The sequence below is a fragment of the Aquarana catesbeiana genome, linkage group LG09 (genome assembly GCF_042186555.1).
Source record: "Aquarana catesbeiana isolate 2022-GZ linkage group LG09, ASM4218655v1, whole genome shotgun sequence".
Lineage (NCBI taxonomy): Eukaryota > Metazoa > Chordata > Amphibia > Anura > Ranidae > Aquarana > Aquarana catesbeiana.
Genome location: NC_133332.1, coordinates 227,634,459 through 227,658,364, shown reverse-complemented (window position 1 = coordinate 227,658,364; position 23,906 = coordinate 227,634,459). Strand labels below are relative to the sequence as shown.

Genomic DNA, 23,906 nt, shown 5'->3' with positions numbered 1-23,906 from the left:
CCTGCTTCCCAATACACATATTGCCGGTGTCTAGGGTGATTATCTTTGCATTGGCACCTGCTCCACCTCCTTTCCACATACAGTCAGTGGATCTTCATTTTTACACTACTGCAGCTGTGAGTGCAGTGCAGGGATCAGGAGCTGGTAACCCACAGAGTGCGGGGGTCAGGAGTTGGTAACCCACAGAGTTCAGGGGTCAGGAGTTGGTAACATACAGAGTGCGGGGGTCAGGAGTTGGTAACATACAGAGTGCGGGGGTCAGGAGTTGGTAACCCACAGAGTGCGGGGGTCAGGAGTTGGTAACACACAGAGTGCGGGGGTCAGGAGTTGGTAACCCACAGAGTGCGGGGGTCAGGAGTTGGTAACCCACAGAGTGCGGGGGTCAGGAGTTGGTAACCCACAGAGTTCAGGGGTCAGGAGTTGGTAACATACAGAGTGCGGGGGTCAGGAGTTGGTAACATACAGAGTGCGGGGGTCAGGAGTTGGTAACCCACAGAGTGCGGGGGTCAGGAGTTGGTAACACACAGAGTGCGGGGGTCAGGAGTTGGTAACCCACAGAGTGCGGGGGTCAGGAGTTGGTAACCCACAGAGTGCGGTGGTCAGGAGTTGGTAACCCACAGAGTGCGGGGGTCAGGAGCTGGTAACCCACAGAGTGCAGGGGTCAGGAGTTGGTAACCCACACAGTGCAGGGGTCAGGAGTTGGTAACCCACAGAGTAAAGGGGTCAGGAGTTGGTAACCCAGAGATGCAGGGGTCAGGAGTTGGTAACCTAGAGATGCAGGGGTCAGGAGCTGGTAACCCACAGAGTAAAGGGGTCCGGAGCTGGTAACCCACAGAGTAAAGGGATCAGGAGTTGGTAACCCACAGAGTGCAGGAGTCAGGATTTGGTAACTTGCAGGGGTCAGGAGTGTATAATATGCAAATCACAGGGGTCAGGAGTGGGTAAGCCTACAGAGTGCATGGATCAGGAGTAAAATCTACTCACATACACTGATAAAGAAATGGCCGTGACAAGTGGTTAGAGATGACAACTTGGTAAAAAAAAAAAAGTTGACATCAAGATCCAGTATAAAAATCATGATAACGTAAAAAGCCAAGTTTATACCAAAACCTAAAATATATTATTTTAGGCGGACTATCCTGGTAATCTGCTTAGCAACAATAACAATACAGATTTCCAGTTATTATGACACTATCGGGTTATCGCTTCTCGGCCTTTTGGCTAAGATCAAGTGTAGTATCTGTTCTTATCAGTTTCCAGGAGGTGGCGCTTGCTTCCGTCCCTGATCTATGGCGAGATAGAGATGGAATGGCGGTTGCTATGCAAAACCTGCTGGAGTAAAGGTGACCTGGACGGTTCGTAGCCGAAAGGGAAGCCTTCTGATGTGGATGGAGAACCACGGGGTCTGAACCGGAGGGTCGGGACCCTGGCCTTCTGGCCTGGATTGGGGCGGATCTAGCTCCGGACAGTTATTCGGGAGAGAACGCTGGCTCCCCTTTCTCCCACCTTCCTTTGTTTATTCATGTTGACAGTATAAATAAAGGACTAAAAAGCATTCAAGGCAGGATTCCGCTGAGCTCAATGTGATACCAGCATCTGTTTGTGTTACTGAGAGACATACAAAGCGCGCTTTCCCGGCATTATATGAGAGAGCTGTTTTTTGTGTTTTAAGCGCAAAGAAATTATTTGCTTATAAGAAGAAGCATAGAATTTTCCTGACAGGGTATACTGCTATTCTATCATGAATCCTGTGGAATAATGTTATATTATGCAATCATTTCCCCTTCCTTTACATCTTCTAGGTAAGGGTGAGATACCAAATTTTGAAAAGAGAAAGAATCAGAAAAGAAAACCATGGGTTTTTACTTGTTTGAATCATGAATCATTTATATATTACCAATCATGTTTGTACACATTCGTGTATACCTGTACTGCTATTCTATCATGAATCATGTGGAATAATGTTATATTATGCAATCATTTTTTATATTATGTTTATTACTAAGCATGTTTAATATAATTCTGTATGTTACTTTTTGAGTTAATATTATATTTCCTTGCACTATGTCCATCTGTACTAATAAATATTGTATTAACTATTATTGATTGATTCATTCTACCCCAATGATGTGTTTCATCTAAAGTCCCATTTCCCCCCCTCTTTTTCCCCATTTCCCCTTCCTTTACAAATAATAGGGATGGAGACACTTGTACTATATAGTCGTTGCCACATATAAAATCCCGGCAATCTCTTTTTCCTTTTCTAGATGATGTCACAACTGAGAACTACACATGTGGGTGACTCATGGAAATGGATTATATTCAAATGATATGCTATCACTATTTTGAAACAAGGTCATTAGTAGGTGACAGACATGGATTTCTCGCTACAGTCCTGACCCTCCTCTGCCTCCTATCCAGTTTTAAAACAAAAAAGCAAACAGTTGTGCAATAAATTCACGTGAGCATATCATGAACGATTACTACACAATAACTAATGTTACTATGCAATGTTATTTCACAAAACGCTGTCATCAATTTGAACTTGTGACAGAGTTGTTTTGTGTGACTCTTATGAGCTGTATTTACATACACTATAATGTCAAAAGTATTGAGACGTCTGTCTTTAGATGCACATGAAATTTGATGGTATCCCAGTCTTAGTCCGTAGGGTTCAATATTGAGTATATTAGCTTCAACTCTTCTGGGAAGGCTGTCCGCAAGGTTTAGGAGATTGTCTATGGGAAAGTTTGACCATTATTCCAGAAGCGCATTAGTGAGGCCAGGCACTGATGTGGACGAGAAGGCCTGGCTGGCAGTCTCCACTCTAATTAATCCCAAAGGTGTTCTATTGGGTTGAGGTCAGGACTCAGTGCAGGCCTGTCAACTTCCTCCACCCCAATCTTGCTTATCCAGGCCTTTATGGACCTTGCTTTGTGCATGGTGTGCAGACAGGTTGGAACAGGAAGGGACCATCCCCAAACTGTTCCCACAAAGTTGGAAGCATGTTGGGAGTAAAATGTCTTGGTATGCTGACGCCTTAAGAGTTCCCTTCACTGGGACTAAGGGGCCAAGCCTCACTCTTATAAAATAACCCCACACCATAATCCCCCCTCCACCAATTGATTTGGTCCAGTGAACAAAGCAAGGTTGACTGGCCTGCACAGAATAATAGAGGGAAGGAAAGGGGGATTATAGCGTTGCCAAAAGAAAATATAGAGGTTGGATATTAGAGGTAAAATTGCAAAAATACTTTATTTAACAAATTTCAACACATACAAAGAAGATATAGGTAGATAAAATCTTGGATGCAGTTAACATATAAATTGTACAAAAACAAATGCAGTGGAGTAGGCCAGGTGGAGACGGCCTTCAAAGCAGAAGCTCAGTTCCTACATGTTTCGCCAAGACATTGGCTTCCTCAGGGAATTATATGGGCTTGTTGCAATAATGAGGATCTGAAAACCTGACACCGGGGGAAGGCCCGGCAGGGAACACCCCAGCTGGAGGCAGATCAGGCTGCACTGTATCTATGACTGCAGGGGGCATACGATAGACAATTTAAAAACAAATTTGTTGATAAAGAGGAAACGCCTGGAAACCATTGGAGGGAAATACTCAGAGGACAAATGGAAGTTGTGGGTGTTTGTCTAAAGAACTTTTGCAGGGGATGTAAATGTCAGAGACCGATGCTCTTCATACATATGAGGAATACAAATTGGGGTTAATCAGTAGCAGAGGGTTGATGCATCCTTACAACTGTACTCAGAGCTGCTACAAGCGTTCCTCGTGTCTCGTAAGTATAAGGTAAGTATAGTAGCAAGTCCTAGTTGCAATCTTGGAACACCCAATAGGAGGATAATATGCTACCGGTCTAAACTACGTGGCATGTTCACCAATGCCAGGAGCCTGGCTGACAAGATGGGTGAATTAGAGATACTGTTGTACAAGGAGGATTTGGATTTTGTGGGAATTTCAGAGACCTGGTTCAACAGCTCTTATGATTGGCTGGCAAACATTCAATGGTATACCCTTTATCGCAAGGATAGAGAGGGTAAAAAAGGGGGAGAGGTATGCCTATATATCAAGAATAATGTACAAGTGAATGTGAGAGATGACATCACTAAGGGAGCTAGGGAGGAGGTGGAATCCTTATGGGTAGAGCTCCAAAGGGATGAAGCTAAGGGGAAAATAATACTGGGAGTATGCTATAGGCCCCCTAACCTGAGGGAGGAAGGGGAGACAGATCTCCTATCACAATTTGGATTGGCAGCAAGGATGGGAAGTGTTATCATAACTGGGCGAAGGGAACCACGCATTCATCGAAGGCTCGCCAGTTCCTAAATGTCTTGCAGAACAATTTATGGGTCAGATGGTAGACGCACCAACTAGAAATAAAGCATTACTGGATCTACTGATTACCAACAATACAGACCTGATCACGGATGTGGAAATATGGGGCAATTTAGGAAACAGCGATCACAGGTCAATTGGCTTCAGTATAAATCACACAAATAGGAAACATAAGGAGAATACAAAGATACTGAATTTCAAAAGAGCCAACTTCCCTGAAACTACAAACCTTGCTAGAAGGCACAAATTTGGATAAAATCTTAGGAACAAAGAACACGGAGGAGATATGGGTTCGCTTTAAGAGCATATTAAATAAGGGCATTAGCCAATGCATCCCATGGGTAATACATTTAAAAGAGCTTAACTCCAATGTAAAATTGCATATAAAAGAATGCAACAAGAAATGTAAGGGTGCAATAAGGACAGCTAAGATAGAATATGAAAGACACATAGCGGAGGAGAGCAAAAAAAATCCCAAGAAATTCTTTAAGTATGTAAACCTTAAAAAAGGGAGGACAGACCATATTGGCCCCATAAAGAATGAGGAAGGACATCTGGTTACAAAAGACGGGGAGATGACGAAGGTATTGAATTTATTCTTCTCCTCAGTCTTCACGAGGGAATCGGGGGGGGCTTCAGTAACCAAAACTGCAGTATTTATCCTCATAACACATCACAGGAAGCACATTGGGCCGATTTGGTATGCGATTTGTCAAATCGCATTTCAAATCGGTGGCTATTGCCGGAATTGTCTGAATCGGTGCGATGCCGACTTTGCGGTGCCGCACTGATTCCCAAAAGTATTTCCTGTACTACTTTTGGTGACTTCGGGGGTGATTTGAATAGACATCTGTTAATGAACCCACACAGATGTCTTTCAAATCGCCCCCGAAGTCGGACTGCATTGCCGGTTTGAAATTGTGGGAGTTCAGCTGAACTCACACAATTTTTTCCCGCAGCAATGTGAATCTGGGCTTAAAAACTGTTGAGAATGTAAAGATTGGAATTGCAGCATTTTTTGTTGTAATTTAAAAAAAAAAGAAAAATATTGCAATAGCTGGACGCAAGCCCATTTACTCTTCTGCTTTCTGGAGTGATTCAACAGTCTGATATTCCACCAATGAGACAGAAAGCCCCGATAATGGCTGAGTCCGCTGGAGAGAGCTAGGAACTGATTAAACCCTTAATGCTGGCAACTCCAAGATACAGAAACAGCCATTTGGTAAAGCAAATTGCTGGCATCTCTCCACAACCAGAAAATCCATTATCAGTAAACTGACCCTTTACAAGAAGAACTGTCTGCTAAAACAAAAATGGAATATACATATGCATGAAAACCCCAAAAAACACAATTATCAATGGTCAAATGAGCAATGCATTGTGCCACAACAAAGTCAAGGAGAGGACAGAAGTTCTGAAAGTTATGGCACCCTCAGCATCCCTGTCACAAAGACTTATCTTGGTATTTATTTAGATTCTTTAGATTATGCACTAGCTATATACAGTGGGGAAAATAATTATTTGATCCCTTGCAGATTTTGTAAGTTTGGCCACTTACAAAGAAATGAAGGCTCTATAATTGTTATCATAGTTGTGTTTTAAATGATACAGACAGAAAATCAACCAAAAATCCAGAAAAAACACATAATACAAATGTTATAAATTGAGTTGCAGTTCAGTGAGTAAAATAAGTATTTGATCCCCTACCAACCAAAAAAAAAATTCTGGCTCCCACAGACTGGCTACATTATGTGCACATATTAGTCCTGTCAATTTAAGAAGGTGCTCCTAACGACAACTCGTTATGTGTATTAAAGACACCTGTCCACATAATCTTTTTTCCATTCAAACCTCACTATCATGGGCAAGACCAAAGAGCTAGATGAAGTCTTATAAGACGAAACGCGTTGGGAGACTCCACTGCCTGCCATTTTACTTGAAGCGCTTTTTTTTACTACAGAAATGTAAGTTGTTTACTTATTTTAATAAATTCGTTTCACCAAACGGTATTATGCTATGTGGCCCCCCTTCTTTATTTCATATGGGCTATTCCTTTGAGATGATCCACGGGAAGGTTTGCCATCCATTTTAAAGAAAGTTCCCTCACGGCTCTGGATACGTTTGGAGTTTTTGCTGCCATCCAGTTGGGAGGTCCTTCCTTTTATTGCCTGTTGGGGATACAAGCTAGAATGACTCATTGAACGTATGTTCTTATGAGTTCAATTCCTCTGGTAAGCCTTCACTCTCTCTGTGTGGAGGGTCCATCACACCTAAATTTTTTTGCATGCGTTATCCACGTGGTGATTAAGGAATTCTGTATACCCTTTGGATTAACAACAGTCTTCTGTATCTGAAGGGACATCTGAAGAGCACCAGAGACTGTATTTTTGCACACTGTGGACTGACATAGACTTTTCCTTTCATATTTCCTTTCATATTCTTATATATAAGTTATATCATAAGCTTGTAAAATCTCTAGCGCTACACTTGTTTGTACACTTATAACTTTAGGCAAAATCCTTATTTGTTGTGTGAGCTGCTGAGTTGTTGGGTAAGCGTAGGGTTAAAACTTTTTCTTCCAAGACCAAAGAGCTGTCAAAAGACATCAGGGACAAGATTGTAGACCTTCACAAGGCTGGAATGGGCTACAAGACCATCATCAAGGTGAGAAGGAGACAACTGTTGGAGTGATTATTCACAAATGGAAGAAATACAAAATAACCATCAATCGCCCTCGGTCTGGACCTCCATGCAAGATTACTCCTCATGGGGTAAGGATGATCATGAGAAAAGTGAGGGATCAGCCGAGAACTACATGGGAGGAGCTTGTGATGATCTCAAGGCAGTTGGGACCACAGACACCAAATGAACCATTTGCCGCCATGGTTTGAAAATCCTGCATCGCCCGCAAGATCCCCCTCTTCAAGAAGTCACATGTACAGGCCGTCTGAAGTTTGCCAATGAACATCTAAATGATTCAGAGAAGGATTGGGAGAAAGTGCTGTGGTCAGATGAGACCAAAATTAGGCTCTTTGGCATTAACTCGACTCGTCGTGTTTGGAGGAAGAAAAATGCTGACTATGACCCTAAGAACACCATCCATACAGTCAAGCACAGAGTGGAAACATTACACTTTGTGGCTGTTTCTTTGCTAAAGGTACATGCCAACTTTGCTGCATTGATGGGGCAATGGACGGGACCATGTATTGTAAAAACTTGGATGACAACCTTCTTCCCTCAGTCAGAACACTAAAGATGGATCGTGGATGGGTCTTCCAGCATGACAATGACCCAAAACATACCACCAAAGCAATAAAGGAGTGGCTCAAGAAGAAGCACAATAAGGTCATGAAGTGGTCATAGTCAGTCTCTAAACCGTAATCCTATAGAAAATGTATGGAGGGAGCTGAAATTTCGAGTGACAGCCAAGAAACCTTAAGGATTTAGAGAAGATCTGTAAAGAAAAGTGGACCAAAATCCCTCCTGAGATGTGTGCAAACCTGGTCACCAACTACAAGAAACTTCTTACCTCTGTGCTTGCCAACAAGTCATATTTTGCTTGGGAATCAAATACTTATTTTACTCACTGAACTGCAACTCAATTTATAACATTTGTATCATGTGTTTTTTTCTGGATTTTTGGTTGTTTTTCGGTCTCTATCATTTAAAACACACCTATGGTAACAATTATAGACTCTTCGTTTCTTTGTAAGTGGGTAAACTTACAAAATATGCAGGGGATCAAATAATTATTGTCCCCACTGTAAACAGCACCATCCAGTGGCTAAAAGTAAGGAGTGCAGCCCATTCATACTGGATGAGTGAGATGCAGTATTTCCTATTGTCTTTTTTATGACACAGACCTAGATGCCACTGCATCTGAGCACCACAAAAAAACACTATTTAATTCATTTTTAATATTCAAAGCAAACATCTCCACCCATCCATGTCTCTATGCTTTATTTTGTTGACAATTCACTTAAAAAAACAACCCCCTAGCATTTCTGGCTGTGGCCAACTTGAGTAAGGGCCCTTTCACACTGGGGCTGGGGCGGGGGCGGCGCCGGCGGTAAAGCGGCGCTTTACCGTCGGTATTCGGCCGCTAGCGTTTTAACCCCGCTAGCGTCCGAGAAAGGGTTAAAAACCACCGCGGCGCTTTGCCGGCGGTATAGCCGCGCTGTCCCATTGATTTCAATGGGCAGGAGCGGTGAAGGAGCGGTATACACTCCGCTCCTTCACCGCTCCGAAGATGCTGCTAGCAGGACTTTTTTTCCCGTCCTGCCAGCGCACCGCTCCAGTGTGAAAGCTCTCGGGGCTTTCACACTGGAATCAAAGCAGCGGCACTTTCAGGTCGGTTTGCAGGCGCTATTATTAGTATTATTAGCCCAGTGTGAAAGGGCCCTAAGGGCAGATGATTCATGTAGCATTTACTTTCTGGAATCCATTTGCCCTTAACTCAAGCATTCAAGCAGGAGAGTGTACTTAGCTGAGAAAACCCCTTCTGAAGACTCCTGGGATGTATGACTTAATTTGCTTAAGAAAAAAGCCAGAAAGTAACTGTAAAAAGAAATGCAAAAAAAAAGGCTTAAAACAAGTAAATATTATATACTTTCCTATCCATTTAATAATGTTAGCAGCATGAGGATTACAAATAGTCAATGTTGATTGGGAGGGTGAAGTTCCACTTTAAACCAATAATGTGCATAGGAGGATGAAGCATAATGGGGTGGCAGATTTTGATATTCCTTTGTGTCTGGGTGATCTGGACCTCAAAAACAATGAGAAGGTTGCAGGATCACTGAAACAGCAATGGAATTTTGGAGGACAATGTAGATATAAATAAAAATAATGAAAATAATAAATCAGGTACATTAAAAAACCTGCTAAACAGGACACAAGGGTTGTTCTTGAGATTTGAATATTCATTGGTAGGGTGGGTAGAACTATCAAGGTGTTCCCAAAACTTTGTGAACTCATCCCAGAAGGGTGTGGCTGATATTATACCATTCAGGAACCAGAAAAACACGAGTGGCAGACGGGGGGGGGGGAGACTGAGAACTGTACCATACACAGAGAAAATGAGACACAGAGCAAGACCAACAAGAAGGGCTATTTTTAGTAAAAGGTAAACAGCGAGATCTATTTAAAGCGTGGCATGAAAACTCAGCAGTATAAGAAATAAACAGCCTGGGCTGGCCAAGGTCTGCACACTGATTCTCACAGAGGTCCTTCAAAGGCTGCAGCCATGGTACAATCATTCATTTTTATCCTCCTGAAAATGCCAGCTGCCTGGCTGTATTGCTGAGCCTCTGGCTTCTGACTCTACTAGAACTCACAGACTGGGTATGCATGTGTGCAGATAATGGCTGCTGACTTTCTTGATCTGTATTTCTGTTTTGGCCCGATTACTCATGTTGTCCCTAGATAACAAATGTGTGTTGAGGAGGGGACCACCACTCAAAATGCTGGTTTCGGATGGGTCAGATCCCCAACCAAGGCTCCATGTTATTCAAGATGCTGCAAAGGGAAGTCGGTAAGAGAAGGTGATACAAGACCTGTATCCTTGTCATTCTGCTCTGGGTCCATGAAATGTGACTTCATATCAGTAACCTATTACCCCATTTACAGTAGGACACAGACCAGTGGAGGCCTGTCTGTAGGGGGTGCATGGTTGTCACCAGCCTTTCCATGCGTCCGGCCCCCTAATCTACATGCAGGGTGCCAGACACAGATTTCAATGTTTTTTTTTTTTTTTTAAAGTACATGATTAGAGCCTGAGGCTCTAATTGGCTTAAAAAATGGGAGGGCTCAGGGCACAGAGCACTGCGCCCACCCAGTTGTGACAATAGCGAATTAATATTCGCTATTGTCTTCCTGATTCTCCATCTGGCCAATCAGGAAGCGGCTCCTGAGACCCGATTGGCCAGGGAGTCTCAGGACACACTTCCTGTTTGGCCAGGAGGAGAAGCAAAGGCCACAGAGTGAGGTCTCCATGGATGGCTCACCCGCAGCGACTCAGTCACATCCAGCACTCCCCGCCTCGGACAGGGGAGGGAGGAGGAGGCAAAATCGGAGTGTCATCCCGGGCAGCACTCTTCATCTGCCTCCTATAGTAAGGAGGTCTTCCGCTTTCCCGACCGTCTGTCTCCCGCCAGGGGTGGGGTTATAGGTGTTGCTGGTGTTCCCTGCCTTCACGCCCCCCTCACCTCTGCATCTCCTGCCGGAGGGGGAGGCTTTGGCTTGCCCCCCCAAATTATTGAGCACCAGCCGCCACTGACACAGACTGTGAAATGGAGAAGCAGCCAGATTGCCGTTACTATTGTGACATTTGCATCAGTGATCTACTTATGTGTTTTGTTCTTCAGTTTATATTAATTAAGTACATACTTTTGGCTGGACGGTAATTTAACCTGCGTTGTACAGTGTATATTTACACTTTGTTTGCAACTTTAAACTGTACTATGTTTTTTTGTTTTCAATAAAATACTTGAACAAGAAAAAAAAAAAATGGAGAAGCAGCACGAGCAGCCAATCAGGTAAACTGCAGTGCACATGTGCTAAAATAAAATGTGCTGAAAGGATGAGGGAGCAGAGGGCTAATTTGTCTGCTGCTGCTTCTTCACTGACCAAAACAGAAGAGAAAATTTAGCAAAATAGGATCATTTCAATTATATTTTGTGAAATCAGTCATTTCAATGCAAAATTAAGTCTGGCTAAGTAACTCTACTGAACTGTCCTGTCCAAACACAAGTTGGGGTTGGATGACCAGTTTATCATCTTAAAACAGTACTAAACCACAAAACAAAGATTTGAAATATTGCAGCTTACTAGACCTTTAGGGCTAGTTTCCACTTGCTTCAAGACAAGGCTTCTGACACACTTTGTTAAAGCTCTCTGAACGCCAGTCAAATCTCCTGTCACTAAATAAAATGGTTAGCTTACAGTCCTGTTTACACCTGCTTTTGCTTGATGCTTCGATGAGGCTTTGGTGGGGCTTCGAGCGAGCTTTGCCATAGACTTCTATGGAGGCTTTGAAGCACCACTGAAGCTACATGGGGTATAATTTTTGAAGCGAAGCCGAAGCAAAGCAATGCAAAAGCAGGTGTAAACAGGACTGTAAGCTAACCATTTTATTTAGTGACACCGTTCAGAGAGCTTTATCAAAGCCTGTCCGAAGCCTTGTTTTGAAGCAAGTGTAAACTAACTGTTCATGTGTGTTGAAGTTGAAGCAAGTGTAAATGAGCCCTTAAAGCTCCATGAACGCTAGTCAAAGCCCCTGCCACTAAATAAAATGGTTAGCTTACAGTCCTGTTTACACCTGCTTGGTGCTTCAATGAGGCTTTGGTGAGGCTACGTGGGGCTTTGATGAGGCTAGGGTGGGGATTCAGTGGGGCTTCAAGCGAGCTTTGCCATAGAGTTCTATGGAGGCTTTGCAGACGCTTTGAAGCATCACTAAAGCTACATGGGGTATAATTTTTGAAGCAAAGCAAAAGCCTGTGTAAATAGGACTGTAAGCTAACCAATTTATTTAGTGAAAGGCTTTGACTGGCGTTCAGAGAGCTTTAACAAAGCCTGTCCGAAGCCTTGTTTTGAAGCAAGTGTAAACTAGCCGTTAATGTGTGTTGAAGCCGAAGCAAGTGTAAATGAGCCCTAAATATGTTGGCTGCATTACATTTTTTTCTTGAATTTGTTTCTGGTGATCTGGCCAATTTCCTATCTTAGGGTGTCTTCACTTTAGATGGAGGTGCAATGGTGACACCTTTGGACAGCAGCATTGTCAATCTGCGGAAAGGGTAGTGTTATATGCACTAGAAGATTTAGATGAACTTGACTAACAAATTAAAGTCAAACTCCTGCCCAAACTTTTTAAGGCTGCATTCACACGGGTAATAGAGGGCAGATGGTGTTCTACAATAAAGGTCAGATAAATGCCACCACTGAACACACCTGCACTCTGTGCTATGGCTGCATACAAACTGGTTAATTAGATGCGGCCAGTTTGTGTGCAGCCAGAAACATCCACAGAAATGCCATCCCTGGACACACACTGTCTGCGTCCAAGGTCAGTTGTAGGCTCTATTCACATGTAACCACTCATGTTTACATGTGAACAGCAGCAGTGCCACCAGCCATTGAATTGTACAGAGTACAAACCTGACAGCCGCTGCTGTTCACACACATTGTATGGATGCAGTGTTTAGACTTGCCGGTGAGAGACTACTAATTCCCATTGACGGCTGCCCCTGATTGTTGGTGTGCATCTGTGTGATTGTAGCCTAAGCAGTGACAGTAACAGTTTATTTTTGATTTTTTTCCATTTCAGAAAAAATGTTTTATATAAATGCATAAAAGCTGATCATTGTAAGCACCCCTGTCAATGCTCAATGGTTTGTCTCAACACTGTAACTGACACTTTTGCTGGACAGCTTTGTCTGTTAAAGGAAGTTGAAAAATAACAGTCGCGATGCCCAGATCACCAGGTTAAAATAAAGGAAGAAAGCCTAAAGGATTGAAAACGACAACATTTTTGTTTTTGAGTTTAATATCACTTTAAGTGAAAAGTATGGCCGAAGCTCTTTGGCCATACTTCTCCTGTGGGTCACAGGAGTGCACTTAGTCCTGCAATTCTGTGACCCAGGTTCAGCTGAGAGCAGGCTAAAAGCTGATGTTACAGAGTCAGTCCAGGCTCTGCAGGGATCCTGACAATAATGGTGGGATCCACCCAGATGCAAGATCGGCAGCTGGCTCAGCCTGAGCCAGCTACTCCCACCACTTCCATAGCCTGACATTCCAGTGAGCACTGGAGGGGCAGAGCAGAGAGCCGGTGACTAACAGTGTTACAGCTCTCTGCTCACTGAAGACCGAGAACTGAGCAATCAGCGGTGTTTGATTACCCAATTCTTGGCGTAGAGGCGACAGGGGTAAGTATAAATGTTTGTTTATTTTTTGAGAATACCTCACTTCTCTTTTCACTGCAGAAGAAAAAAATTAAGTCTGGCTCTGCTTTCTGGTAGAGCAGTGTAAATCTCAGGACTGGACAGACATAAATTAAAAATCATTGGCAGGTAAAAAAAAATCATGTATATGCATCCCAGCTGTGTAAATAGTGTTTGGGGGGGGAGAAAAAAAGGTTTGTTGCTGTGGGGTAATTACAATCAGTGATTATTTCAGACATTTTCATGATGTAAGCTCATTACCTGCTACAATGTAACAGGTGGATAAAATGCTGCTCTAGTGCAAAGAAGTAGAGGTTTGTTACAAATGGAGATGACTTACATATAGGCCTTGTAGTTGTTCCCTATTTTTTGAATACGGATATCATACTTGGCGTCAATGAATGGCTCAGATGTAGCATAGGTTTTTGTTAGGGCGACCACACTGGCGATGTCCTGGAAGTCATACTGGTTGTCTACCTTCACCTAGAGAAGGGAAGAGGGAAGAGGAGAAGATGTTATGGCCTTGAAAGACTGAGATTTGTGTGGTTAACTGGGGCTGAGATGTCAAAAGTCTGCACTGCCGCTGTTTTATGACAGCCCTAACTTTCAAATGCTGCTGACCTAAAAGACCTATTAACGCATCTCTCTGAGCTCAATTTAGCCTTTGTCATCATGCTGTTCTGTCCGGTGAGTACCCCTACACAGTGCCTGGGCATGCAATTATACCGGACTGCTAATGTCCTGAAAGAGTACAAGGTCACAAACTGCCACCCTCTCTTTCCTTATCCCTTCTATCTGTCTTCCTTTCCCCTCTAGCTTCTCCTTTCCCTATCTTCCTATAGTGTAACCCCCTCATTTTTTTTTGTCAGCTGTCCCATTGGGGAGATTTCACTTCTTATCCCATAGCCAAAACAGAAAGTGAGAGGAAATCCTTCCAAAGTTACCAGAACTAGGATTTCCATTGGAAGATTTCCCCTCTATTAGGCTGCTTTCACACTGGGGCGGTAGGGGGCGTCGGCGGTAAAACAGCGCTATTTATAAAAGGGTTAAAACCGCTCGTATAGCGTGGTTATAGCCGCGGTATTGCCGCGGTATAGCCACGCTGTCCCATTGATTTCAATGGGCAGGAGCGGTGAAGGAGCGGTGAATACACCGCTCCTTCACCGCTCCAAAGATGCGGCTGGCAGGAGATTTTTTCTTCTCCTATCAGCGCACCGCTTCAGTGTGAAAGCCCGAGGGCTTTCACACTGAACAAACAGCAGCGGCTGTTTTGGGTCGGTTTGCAGGCGCTATTTTTAGCGCAATAACGCCTGCAAACCGCCCCAGTGTGAACGAGGGTCTTAATGTTCTCATGTTAAGTGAAAAAGTAATGGTGCAGCGCTAATAACATTTGAAAATAAATCAAATGAAAATCTAGGTGATCTAAAATTAATTAAAAAAAATGAATAAAAATTAATTTTAGATCACCTAGATTTTCATTTGATTTATTTTCAAATGTTATTAGCGCTGCACCATTACTTTCTCACTTATACTACTTGCAATTGTCATTTGCGGTGCTAGCAGCTGTTTTTTGACAGCGTGTAATCACCACATTTTTTCAATGTTCTCATGTTAACCCAACATTTGGGATTTTCCTTTACATTCACTTTCGATAATAATGTTAAACAGGACAAATAGAGAGGGCGTGTCTCCCTAATGGGAAAATCTGACAGGTATTTTAATCCCTCTCCACTCTATCCAAAACGAAAAAAAAGTTTTTTCCTTTAGATATACTTTAATTTGGTGATGACCTAGAGGTAGCTACTCTGGAAAATGTATTTTTGGTTGTAAACCTATGTCCACCTGTACGTGACTAGCTTCATTGGTCCCATCACTGACAAAGCATATTGTATACTTCTTTTTGTGCAGGGACGGCAGTTTTTCTGCACGCATTCTGCAAGGGCACAAAGGGCACAAAGATAACTATTGTTTTCTATGTAACTTGTTTACACCACAACACTGATATCACATCAACATTGTAGTGTGAACAGGGCAGAAGGGAAAAGTGATGACACAGGGTGTGATGTCTATCTGTGCATAAGAAAAGACACGCATAAAAAAACACAGATGTCAACACGCATAAAAACTCTCTTAAACGCACATGAAAACTGATGTAAACTCGTGTCTCTGTAAGTGAAGTCTGCAATTTTTTCCATCAGTTTTTCTGCATGTATGGTGTGAACAAGGCCCTAAACAATTGTATTTATTTGATGAACTATAAGTTTCAAATGACTGCCAATGGAACTGTTTTCTTCTGTTATTCTGTAAAACCTTATAAATATTAATAAACATATATTGTTTATCTAGTTTCTGTCAGAAACCATGAATCAGACCGAGACAGAAGTGCAGTTAAATCACACTTGTTTAATAATAAAAGTAAATAGAACAAACATAATCAAAACATAGCCAAAGTTCGGTAATCGTAGTCAGACAAGCCAGAAAGTTAGGAAGCCAGGAATCAGCGTAGTGGAACAGCAAGCAGGATCTGGAACCAGAAGGAACGTCAGTCAAGCAAGTCTTTAACAGGAACGCAGAAGAGTCTCTGTGATGTTGACAAGGCGAATGCAGAGATCATCTGGGCTGGATGGCCTAAGTAAGCAGGACTGACGAGCAGAATATCATCAACAGGTGAGTCACTGTGGAGAAATAGGAGCTGGCAATTAACTGACAGCTGAGCAGCCAGTTCAGAGAAGGAAGGGCTGAGCCCAGCCCTGACAGCACCCCCTCCTCAACGACCCAACCCCTCGGAGGACCACCAGGCTTCAGGGGAAAACGTCTATGGAAATCACAGAGGAGGACATGTATGTCCAAGGATGAGACCCAAGAGCCCGTACCCTTTCCAATGCACCTGTATGCCCTCCACGGAACCTACGGGAGTCAACAATGGACTGTACTTCATACTCCTCATGGTTTTCAACCTGTATAGGGTGAGGACGTGGCACCGAGGTGGTAAAGCGGTTGCAGACCAAAGGTTTTAATAAGGAGACAAATACATTTGAGATACACATATTAGAAGGAAGGTCTAAAGCGTAAGCTACTGGGTTAATCCTGCGGAGAATACGGAAAGGCCCAATAAACCGAGGTGCCAACTTCAGAGAGGGAACACGGAGTCGGAGGTTGCAAGATGAGAGCCAGACCCTGTCCCCAACCTGGTAGGAAGGCGCAGGCAGGCGTCTGCGGTTAGCATGGAGTCTGTACCTATCATTGGCATGTCGCAAAGCCTCCTGGACTTGTGGCCAAGTGGTACGAAGACCACAGAGATGTTCCTCTAACGCAGGAATGCTCTGCAGAACAATTCAGTCAGGAAACATGGAAGGTTGGAAACCATAGTTCGCCATAAATGGGGACAATCTGGAAGCAGAATTCAAGGCACTATTGGTAGCAAACTCCGCCCAAGGTAATAGGTCTGACCAGTTGTGATGGTCAACCACCATAAGGATAACTTTGTTGCCCTGGGAGTTGGGTAACTCCACAATGAAATCCATAGACAGGTGGGTCCAAGGCCTCTCTCTATTGGGTATGGGTTGTAGGAGACCCACTGGAAGGTGTCATGGAGTCTTACTCTGAGCACACACCAAACAAGCAGCTACGAAGGCGGCTACATCAGCAAGTAGACTAGGCCACCAGAATTGTTGAGAAATGGCCCAAAAGAGTTTATTCTTCCCAGGGTGGCCAGCAGCTTTGGGAGAATGGTAAGTCTGGAGCACGGCAGTACGGAGATTCTCAGGGACAAAGCAGCGGTCACATGGTTTCTCAGGAGGAGCCTAGACCTGAGCAGCAAGAATTTTGTCACCCAAAGGGGAAATGAGACTGGTGCGAACCGTAGCCAAAATACGATCAGGAGGAATCACAGGAACTGGAACCGATTCCATCTTGGAAGTGGAGGAAAATTGCGACAAAGCGTCAGCCCTTACATTCTTAGTACTGGGTAAGAATGAGACAATGTAATTGAAATGAGCCCATCGCGCCCTTCTGGGAGAGAGGCGTTTAGCCTCAGACAAGAATGTTAGATTCTTATGGTCAGTAAGAATGAAAACCGGTACAGTGGTACCTTCAAGAAGATGCCTCCATTCCTTAAGGGCTAAAATGATCGCTAACAACTCTCTGTTCCCAATCTCGTAATTGCACTCCGCAGATGACAATTTCTTGGAAAAGTAGCCACACGGATGCATAGTGCTCTCAGAGGTAGGACATTGAGACAGAAGGGAGCCAACTGCAGTCACCGAAGCATCAACCTCAAGGATAAAGGGTAACGTAGGATCAGGATGTGCCAACACAGGAGCAGAGGCTCTCAAAGGCCTTAACGGATCCCGGAGACCAACTCTGTGGGTTACCGTCCTTTCTGATCATATCAGTCAGGGGTTTGACCAGGGACGATAAGTTACGAATAAACTTCCAATAATAATGGGCAAAGCCAAGAAAACTTTGCATTGGACATATACCTACAGGTCAGGGCCACTGTAGGACTGCTGAAAGTTCATTCGTTCTGGGTCCATCAAAAAACCAGCAGTGGAAATTACATAACTCAGGAATTTAACCTGTTCACGATGGAACTCTTACTTCTCCAACTTACAACAGAGATTGTTTTCTTTCAGCTTCCGAAACACACGACTGACATTTGTGTGGTGGCTCTCTAGGGACTTGGAAACTATGAGGATATCGTCGAGATAAACCATCACACATAGCTGCAACAAATCTCAGAGGAAATCGTTGATAAATTCCTGGAAAACTGCGGGAGCGTTGCAAAGGTCAAATGGCATTACAAGGTATTCATAATGGCCTGTTCTGGTATTAAACGCAGTTTTCCATTTGTCGCCCTCCTTAATCCTCATGAGATTGTATGCCCCTCTCAAATCAAGCTTCATGAAAACCGTTGCTCCCTTGAGGCGCTCAAATAATTCCGTAATCAATGGAATTGGATAAGTATTCTTAATCGTGAGACAATTGAGACCCCTATAATTAATACAAGGTCTCAGTTCACCACTCTTCTTCTTCACAAAGAAGAAACCAGCACTGGCAGGAGACGAGGATTTGCGGATGAAACCTCGAGAAAGTGCGTCTGCAACATACTCCTCCATGGCCCTATCCTCCGAGACCGACAAAGTGTAAACCCGGCCACGAGGGGGGGTGGCACCAGGTTGAAGGTCAATTGCGCAAACATACGACCGGTGTGGAGGCAAACTACCGGCTTGAACTTTGTCAAAGAGATCGATAAAATCGCGGTACTCCTCCGGCAGGGAGAAGAGTGAAGAGTTGCACAGGACCTTAGCCACCTTCTGAAAGCATGTCTTAATGCATTGTGGCGACCAGGAGAGAACCTCAGCACAAAGCCAATCGAAATTGGGGTTGTGCCTCTGTAACCAAGGATAACCAATAACCAGTGGAAATTTAGGTGAGGAAATAACTTGGAATTTAATTATCTCATGATGAAGAGCCCTACAGCCATAGACAATGGAGCAGTCTCATGAGTCACATGGGCAGGCTGTAGAGGTCTCCCGTCAAGAGCCTCAATGGCAAGCAGAGTGGCATGCAGCTGCAGCAGAATCAAGTGCTTTGATACAAACGCAGCATCAATGAACAGGCCCGCAGCCCCAGAGTCGATTAGAGCCTGTATCCTGACGGACGACTCAGCCCAAGAAAGGGTAACTGGAACCAGGGGCTTATCCTTCTGGATAACTGGGGACAAAACAATCCTACCTAAGGTCTGTCCCCTACAGGATCTCAAGGTTCGGGCGTTCCCTGGACAGGTAGGACAAGACTTCAAAAAGTGACCTGCCTGGCCACAATAAAGGCACAATCTCTCCCTCCTCCTGAGAGATGCGTGAAGCCCAAGTGCATGGGTTCACCTTCACTGACCGACTCGGTACCAGGAGGCATGGGAGGTGAGGGAGTCAAGGGTGGGACTGCAAAGCTCGGAGACAAATGTACAGGAGGCTTCCATAAGCACTCCTTAAAAAGACAATCTTTCTCCGAGTCTGGAGTCAATGAGGATGGCAAATGTGATCAACTTCTCCAGCTCAGTGGGTATATCTCGGGCTGCTATCTCATCTTTGATGGTATATGAGAGACCATGAGAAAAAGCAGCCATGAGGGCCTCATTGTTCCACGCAACCACTGCTGCCAGAGTACGGAATTCAATGGCGTAATCGGCAACAGTTCTCGTACTCTGATGGACAAGAGGCACTTGGCAGAAAAAGCGGAGCATGCGGGAACGTCAAATACCTTTTTAAAAGAAACCACAAACCCTGGGTAACTCAGGACAATGGGTTTTTGTGTCTCCCATAGAAGGTTCGCCCAGGCCAAAGCTCTCTCAGAAAGCAAAGAAATCACAAAACCTACTTTGCTTCTGTCCGTAAGAAAAGCCTGGGGCAGCATCTCAAAGTATATCTCAACATGGTTGAGAAACCCTCTGCATTGGACTGGATCGCCCCCAAATCACTGAGGAAGCGGAGCAAAACCAGACATACCTCTTATAGAGGTAATACTCGAGGTGGGTGTCTGCACAGAGACTGGAGTAGCAGCAGGGACGGCCTGCAACACAGGTTGTACCGGAGCAGCCACAGTGGGAGATTCCAGGTGAGCCGTCCGACTCAGGAGCATTTGTAACGCCATGGCAAACTGATCCATGCGGTGAGCCTGCTCATCCAATCTGGAAAAAATATTACCAACAAGTGGATTGACTGCATCTTCTGAATTCATGGCCTTCGCCTACTGTCAGAAACCAGGAATCAGACCGAGACAGAAGTACAGTTAAATCACACTTGTTTAATAAAATTAATAGAACAAATATAGTCAAAACATAGCCAAAGTTCGGTAACAGGAACGCATAGTCAGACAAGCCAGAAAGTCAGGAAGCCAGGAATCAGCGTAGTGGAAAAGCAAGCAGGATCTGGAGCCAGAAGGAATGTCAGCCAAGCAAGTCTTTAACAGGAACGCAGGAGAGTCTCTGTGATTTTGACCAGGCGAAGGCAGAGATCATCTGGGCTGGACAGCCTAAGTAAGCAGGACTGACGAGCAGGATATCATCAACATGTGAGTCACTGTGGAGAGATAGGAGCTGGCAATTAACCGACAGCTGAGAGGCCAGCTCAGAGAAGGAAGGGCTGAGCCCAGTCCTGACAGTTTCAGACTTTGGGTGTGCTACACGTGCCCCAAAAAAAGTCATCATTGTACACAGAACGTATGTAGCACGTCCAGTTTCTCTGTAAGTAAAACAAAGGGAGAGGCGCCTCTGGGTGCAGAAGTATAACAAGTTTTTAATAGCACTAAAGCCTAACAACTCACATTTGGAAGGTAAAAAACAGGCATGTAGTCAGTCCCACAGTGGGGGGTAGAGGAAGGTAAATGTCTTCAGCTGACAGTCCATTACTTATGGAATAAGTGTGTTCAGTTATTTGCGCATGTCTTGTCCAGTTTCTCTGCCCTGCTGCCAGGAACCCCCCAGTACACAGCAATTCCTGGCTGTGATTAATCAAAGCCAGGATTGCTGTATATTCCAGAAGCTAATGCTAGCAGCAGCTGTCAAAAAAGAAGCCAGACTCAGTGTTTATCAATAATAGTGCTCAGACACATTATACAGAGCATTGAAAAAGTATTCATATCCCTTGAAATTTTCCACATTTTGTTATGTTACAACCAAAAATGTAAATGTATTTTATTGGGATTGTATGTGATAGACCAACACAAAGTGGCACATAATTGTGAAGTGGAAGGAAAATGATAAATGGTTTTCAATTTTTTTACAAATAAATATGTGAAAAATGTGGTGTGCATTTGTATTTAGCCCCCCTGAGTCAATACTTTATAGAACCCCCTTTCGCTGCAATTACAGCTACAAGTCTTTTTGGGTACCAGCTTTGCACATCTAGAGAGTGAAATTTTTGCCCATTCTTATTTGCAAAATAGCTCAATCTCTGTCAGATTGGATGGAGAGCTTCCGTGAACAGCAATTTTCAAGTCTTGCCACAGATTCTCAATTGGATTTAGGTCTGGACTTTGACTGGGCCATTCTAACACATGTAAATGCTTTGATCTAAACCATTCCATTGTAGCTCTATGGCTGTATGTTTAGGGTCGTTGTCTTGCTGGAAGGTGAACCTGCTCCCCAGTCTCAAGTCTTTTGCAGACTCTTTTTGCAGGTTTTCTTCTAAGATTGCCCTGCAGTTGGCTCAATCCATCATCCCATCAACTCTGACCAGTTTCCCTGTCCCTGCTGAAAAAAAGCATCCCCACAACACAATACTGCCACCACCATGTTTCACAGTGGGTATGGTGTGTTCAAGGTGATGTGCAGTGTTAGTTTTCTGCCACACATAGCATTTTGCTTTTAGGCCAAAAAGTTCAACTTTGGTTTCATCTGACCAGAGCACCTTCTTCCACATGTTTGCTGTGTCCCCCACATGGCTTCTCACAAACTGCAAACGGGACTTCTTATGGCTTTCTTTCAACAATGGCTTTCTTCCTGCCACTCTTCCATAAAGGGCAGACTTGTGGAGTGCACAACTAATAGTTGTCCTGTGGAGAGATTCTCCCACCTGAGCTGTGAATCTCTGCAGCTCTTGCAGAGTTACCACGGGCCTCTTGGCTGCTTCTCTGATTAATGCTCTCCTTGCCCAGCCTGTCAGTTTAGGTGGACGGCCATGTCTTGGTAGGTTTTCAGTTGTGCCATACTCTTTTCATTTTCGGATGATGGATTGAACAGTGCTTCGTGAGATGTTCAAAGCTTGGGGTATTTTTTTGTAACCTAACCCTGCTTTAAACATGTCCACAACTTTTTCCCTGACCTGTCTGGTGTGTTCCTTGGCCTTCATGATGCTGTTTGTTTACTTAGGTTCTCTAACAAAACTCTCAGGGCTTCACAGAACAGCTGTATTTACACTGAGATTAAATTACACACAGGTGGACTCTATTTACTAACTAGGTGACTTCTGAAATGGTTCCACTAGATTTTAGTTAGGGGTATCAGAGTAAAGAGGGCTGAATACAAATGCACGCCACACTTTTCAGATATTCATTTGTAAAAAAAATTGAAAACCATTTATTATTTTCCTTCCACTTCACAATTATGTGTCACTTTGTGTTAGTGTATCACATAAATTCCCAATAAAATAAATTTACGTTTTAGGTTGTAACATGACAAAATGTGGAAAATTTTAAGGGGTTTGAATACTTTTTCAAGGCACTGTATCTTAAGTAATGACAAAGTTATTGCCAAATAATCGGGTCCATAACAGAAATAAAACGGTTAAAATAAAAATTGCTCTGGTCCATAGGGGTAAACAGGTGCGAGAGGCAAAGTGGTTAAAAAAGCCTTTAATGCCACCTCATGCAGCAATTAGATTCTAGCTTTACGTTTTTAGACCAGTCGGGGAATAAAGACAAGACATCCCTGCTGGGTGCTGACACTGCAGTGCCCCTTCATAGGTATTTATGCCCCCTCCATAGGAGGTCTATACACCCAGAGAGATGCTGGCAGGTAACCAGACAGCTGTACTTAGAGGCTTTAGAATTTGATTTCTATGGACAAAATGATTTTCAAACACTATCCATAATGGAGACAAAAGCCAAGACATCTCTCGGTATAATGTGACTAAGTGCTGCCACAAATAGAGAACATTTATGCAATATTAATATCATTCTGAGTACTCAGAATCATAACCACGAGTACAAACAGCAGTCCTGTACTTTTCTGGAAATTCTTGTCAATGTTTGCAGCCTAAGGCTGGCCACACACAGTTATTTTTGTTCAGTTAAATAAACAAGAAAAAAACAACAGATTGCCCATCCACACAAACAAAGTGGATGGAGGAATTCCTCCCACTGGAACATTGCATTCTGACAGTGGGCAATAGCCAGAGTCAGCATACACTGATCAGTGGCTGAAACCAACTGTTTGCAACCACTGAACAATGGAAATGTTTGTACCATGTCCCTTTGACAGAAGTCAACAATCAACTTCTGTCTAGCAGGGGAGTCCACGCACTGATCATAATTTGTCTAGTCCCTGCTGGACTGGCCAGATTCTGATAAGAGTATGCCCAGCTCTTTTGAGCTGAGGTGTAGCATCCCAATAGGATTTAATTTTAAGACAATCCCACCATATACTGTACAGAGCAAAGCATCACATTGGGTACAGAAACGTGGGCTGGCTTAGCTAAGATCTGGTATCATCTAGTGAGCAATTTAGAACAGGACTAGGGGGGCATGGAAGAAACATCTGCAGTCAGTGGACTTTGGCTTTCTGTGGATCCATGAGGATGGTCCAGTTCTGATTCCCATTCCCTGAAAAGTATAGGCCCTCCTTTGTTTGCCCAGTAGGACTAATTAAAAAAAAAAAGGAACAAGGGATCTTGGGTTCCTCTACAATGAGGAATTCAGTGTGAGTCAGGGAATTATTGGGCCTGAGGTCTCACACTGGAGAACACTAGAATATGTGAAGAACTCACTTTAGCCTATGAGAAAAGGAGAATGACTGAAAAGCCAATGTTGGCTTGTCAGAGCCACGTAAGGAGAGTGGGCTGGATTTCCACTTAGAAGACAGCAATAATAAGAAAGCAGAAGGTCAAACTTTCTAGCTTG

At 43.7% G+C, this 23,906-nt stretch overlaps 1 protein-coding gene and 1 pseudogene across 4 annotated transcripts in view; one reads left to right on the top strand and one right to left on the bottom strand.

Moving 5' to 3' along the window:
- The window catches only part of SYN1 (synapsin I), a 277,136-nt gene that overhangs the window by 55,330 nt on the left and 197,900 nt on the right, over positions 1-23,906 (bottom strand). For all 4 annotated transcript variants that reach the window (XM_073599890.1, XM_073599887.1, XM_073599888.1 and 1 more), the window contains exon 7: positions 13,630-13,772. In XM_073599890.1, the coding sequence (XP_073455991.1) occupies positions 13,630-13,772 (143 nt within the window). The remainder of the gene's footprint in view (positions 1-13,629; positions 13,773-23,906) is intronic.
- On the top strand, positions 1,202-1,334 carry LOC141109048 (U2 spliceosomal RNA; annotated as a pseudogene).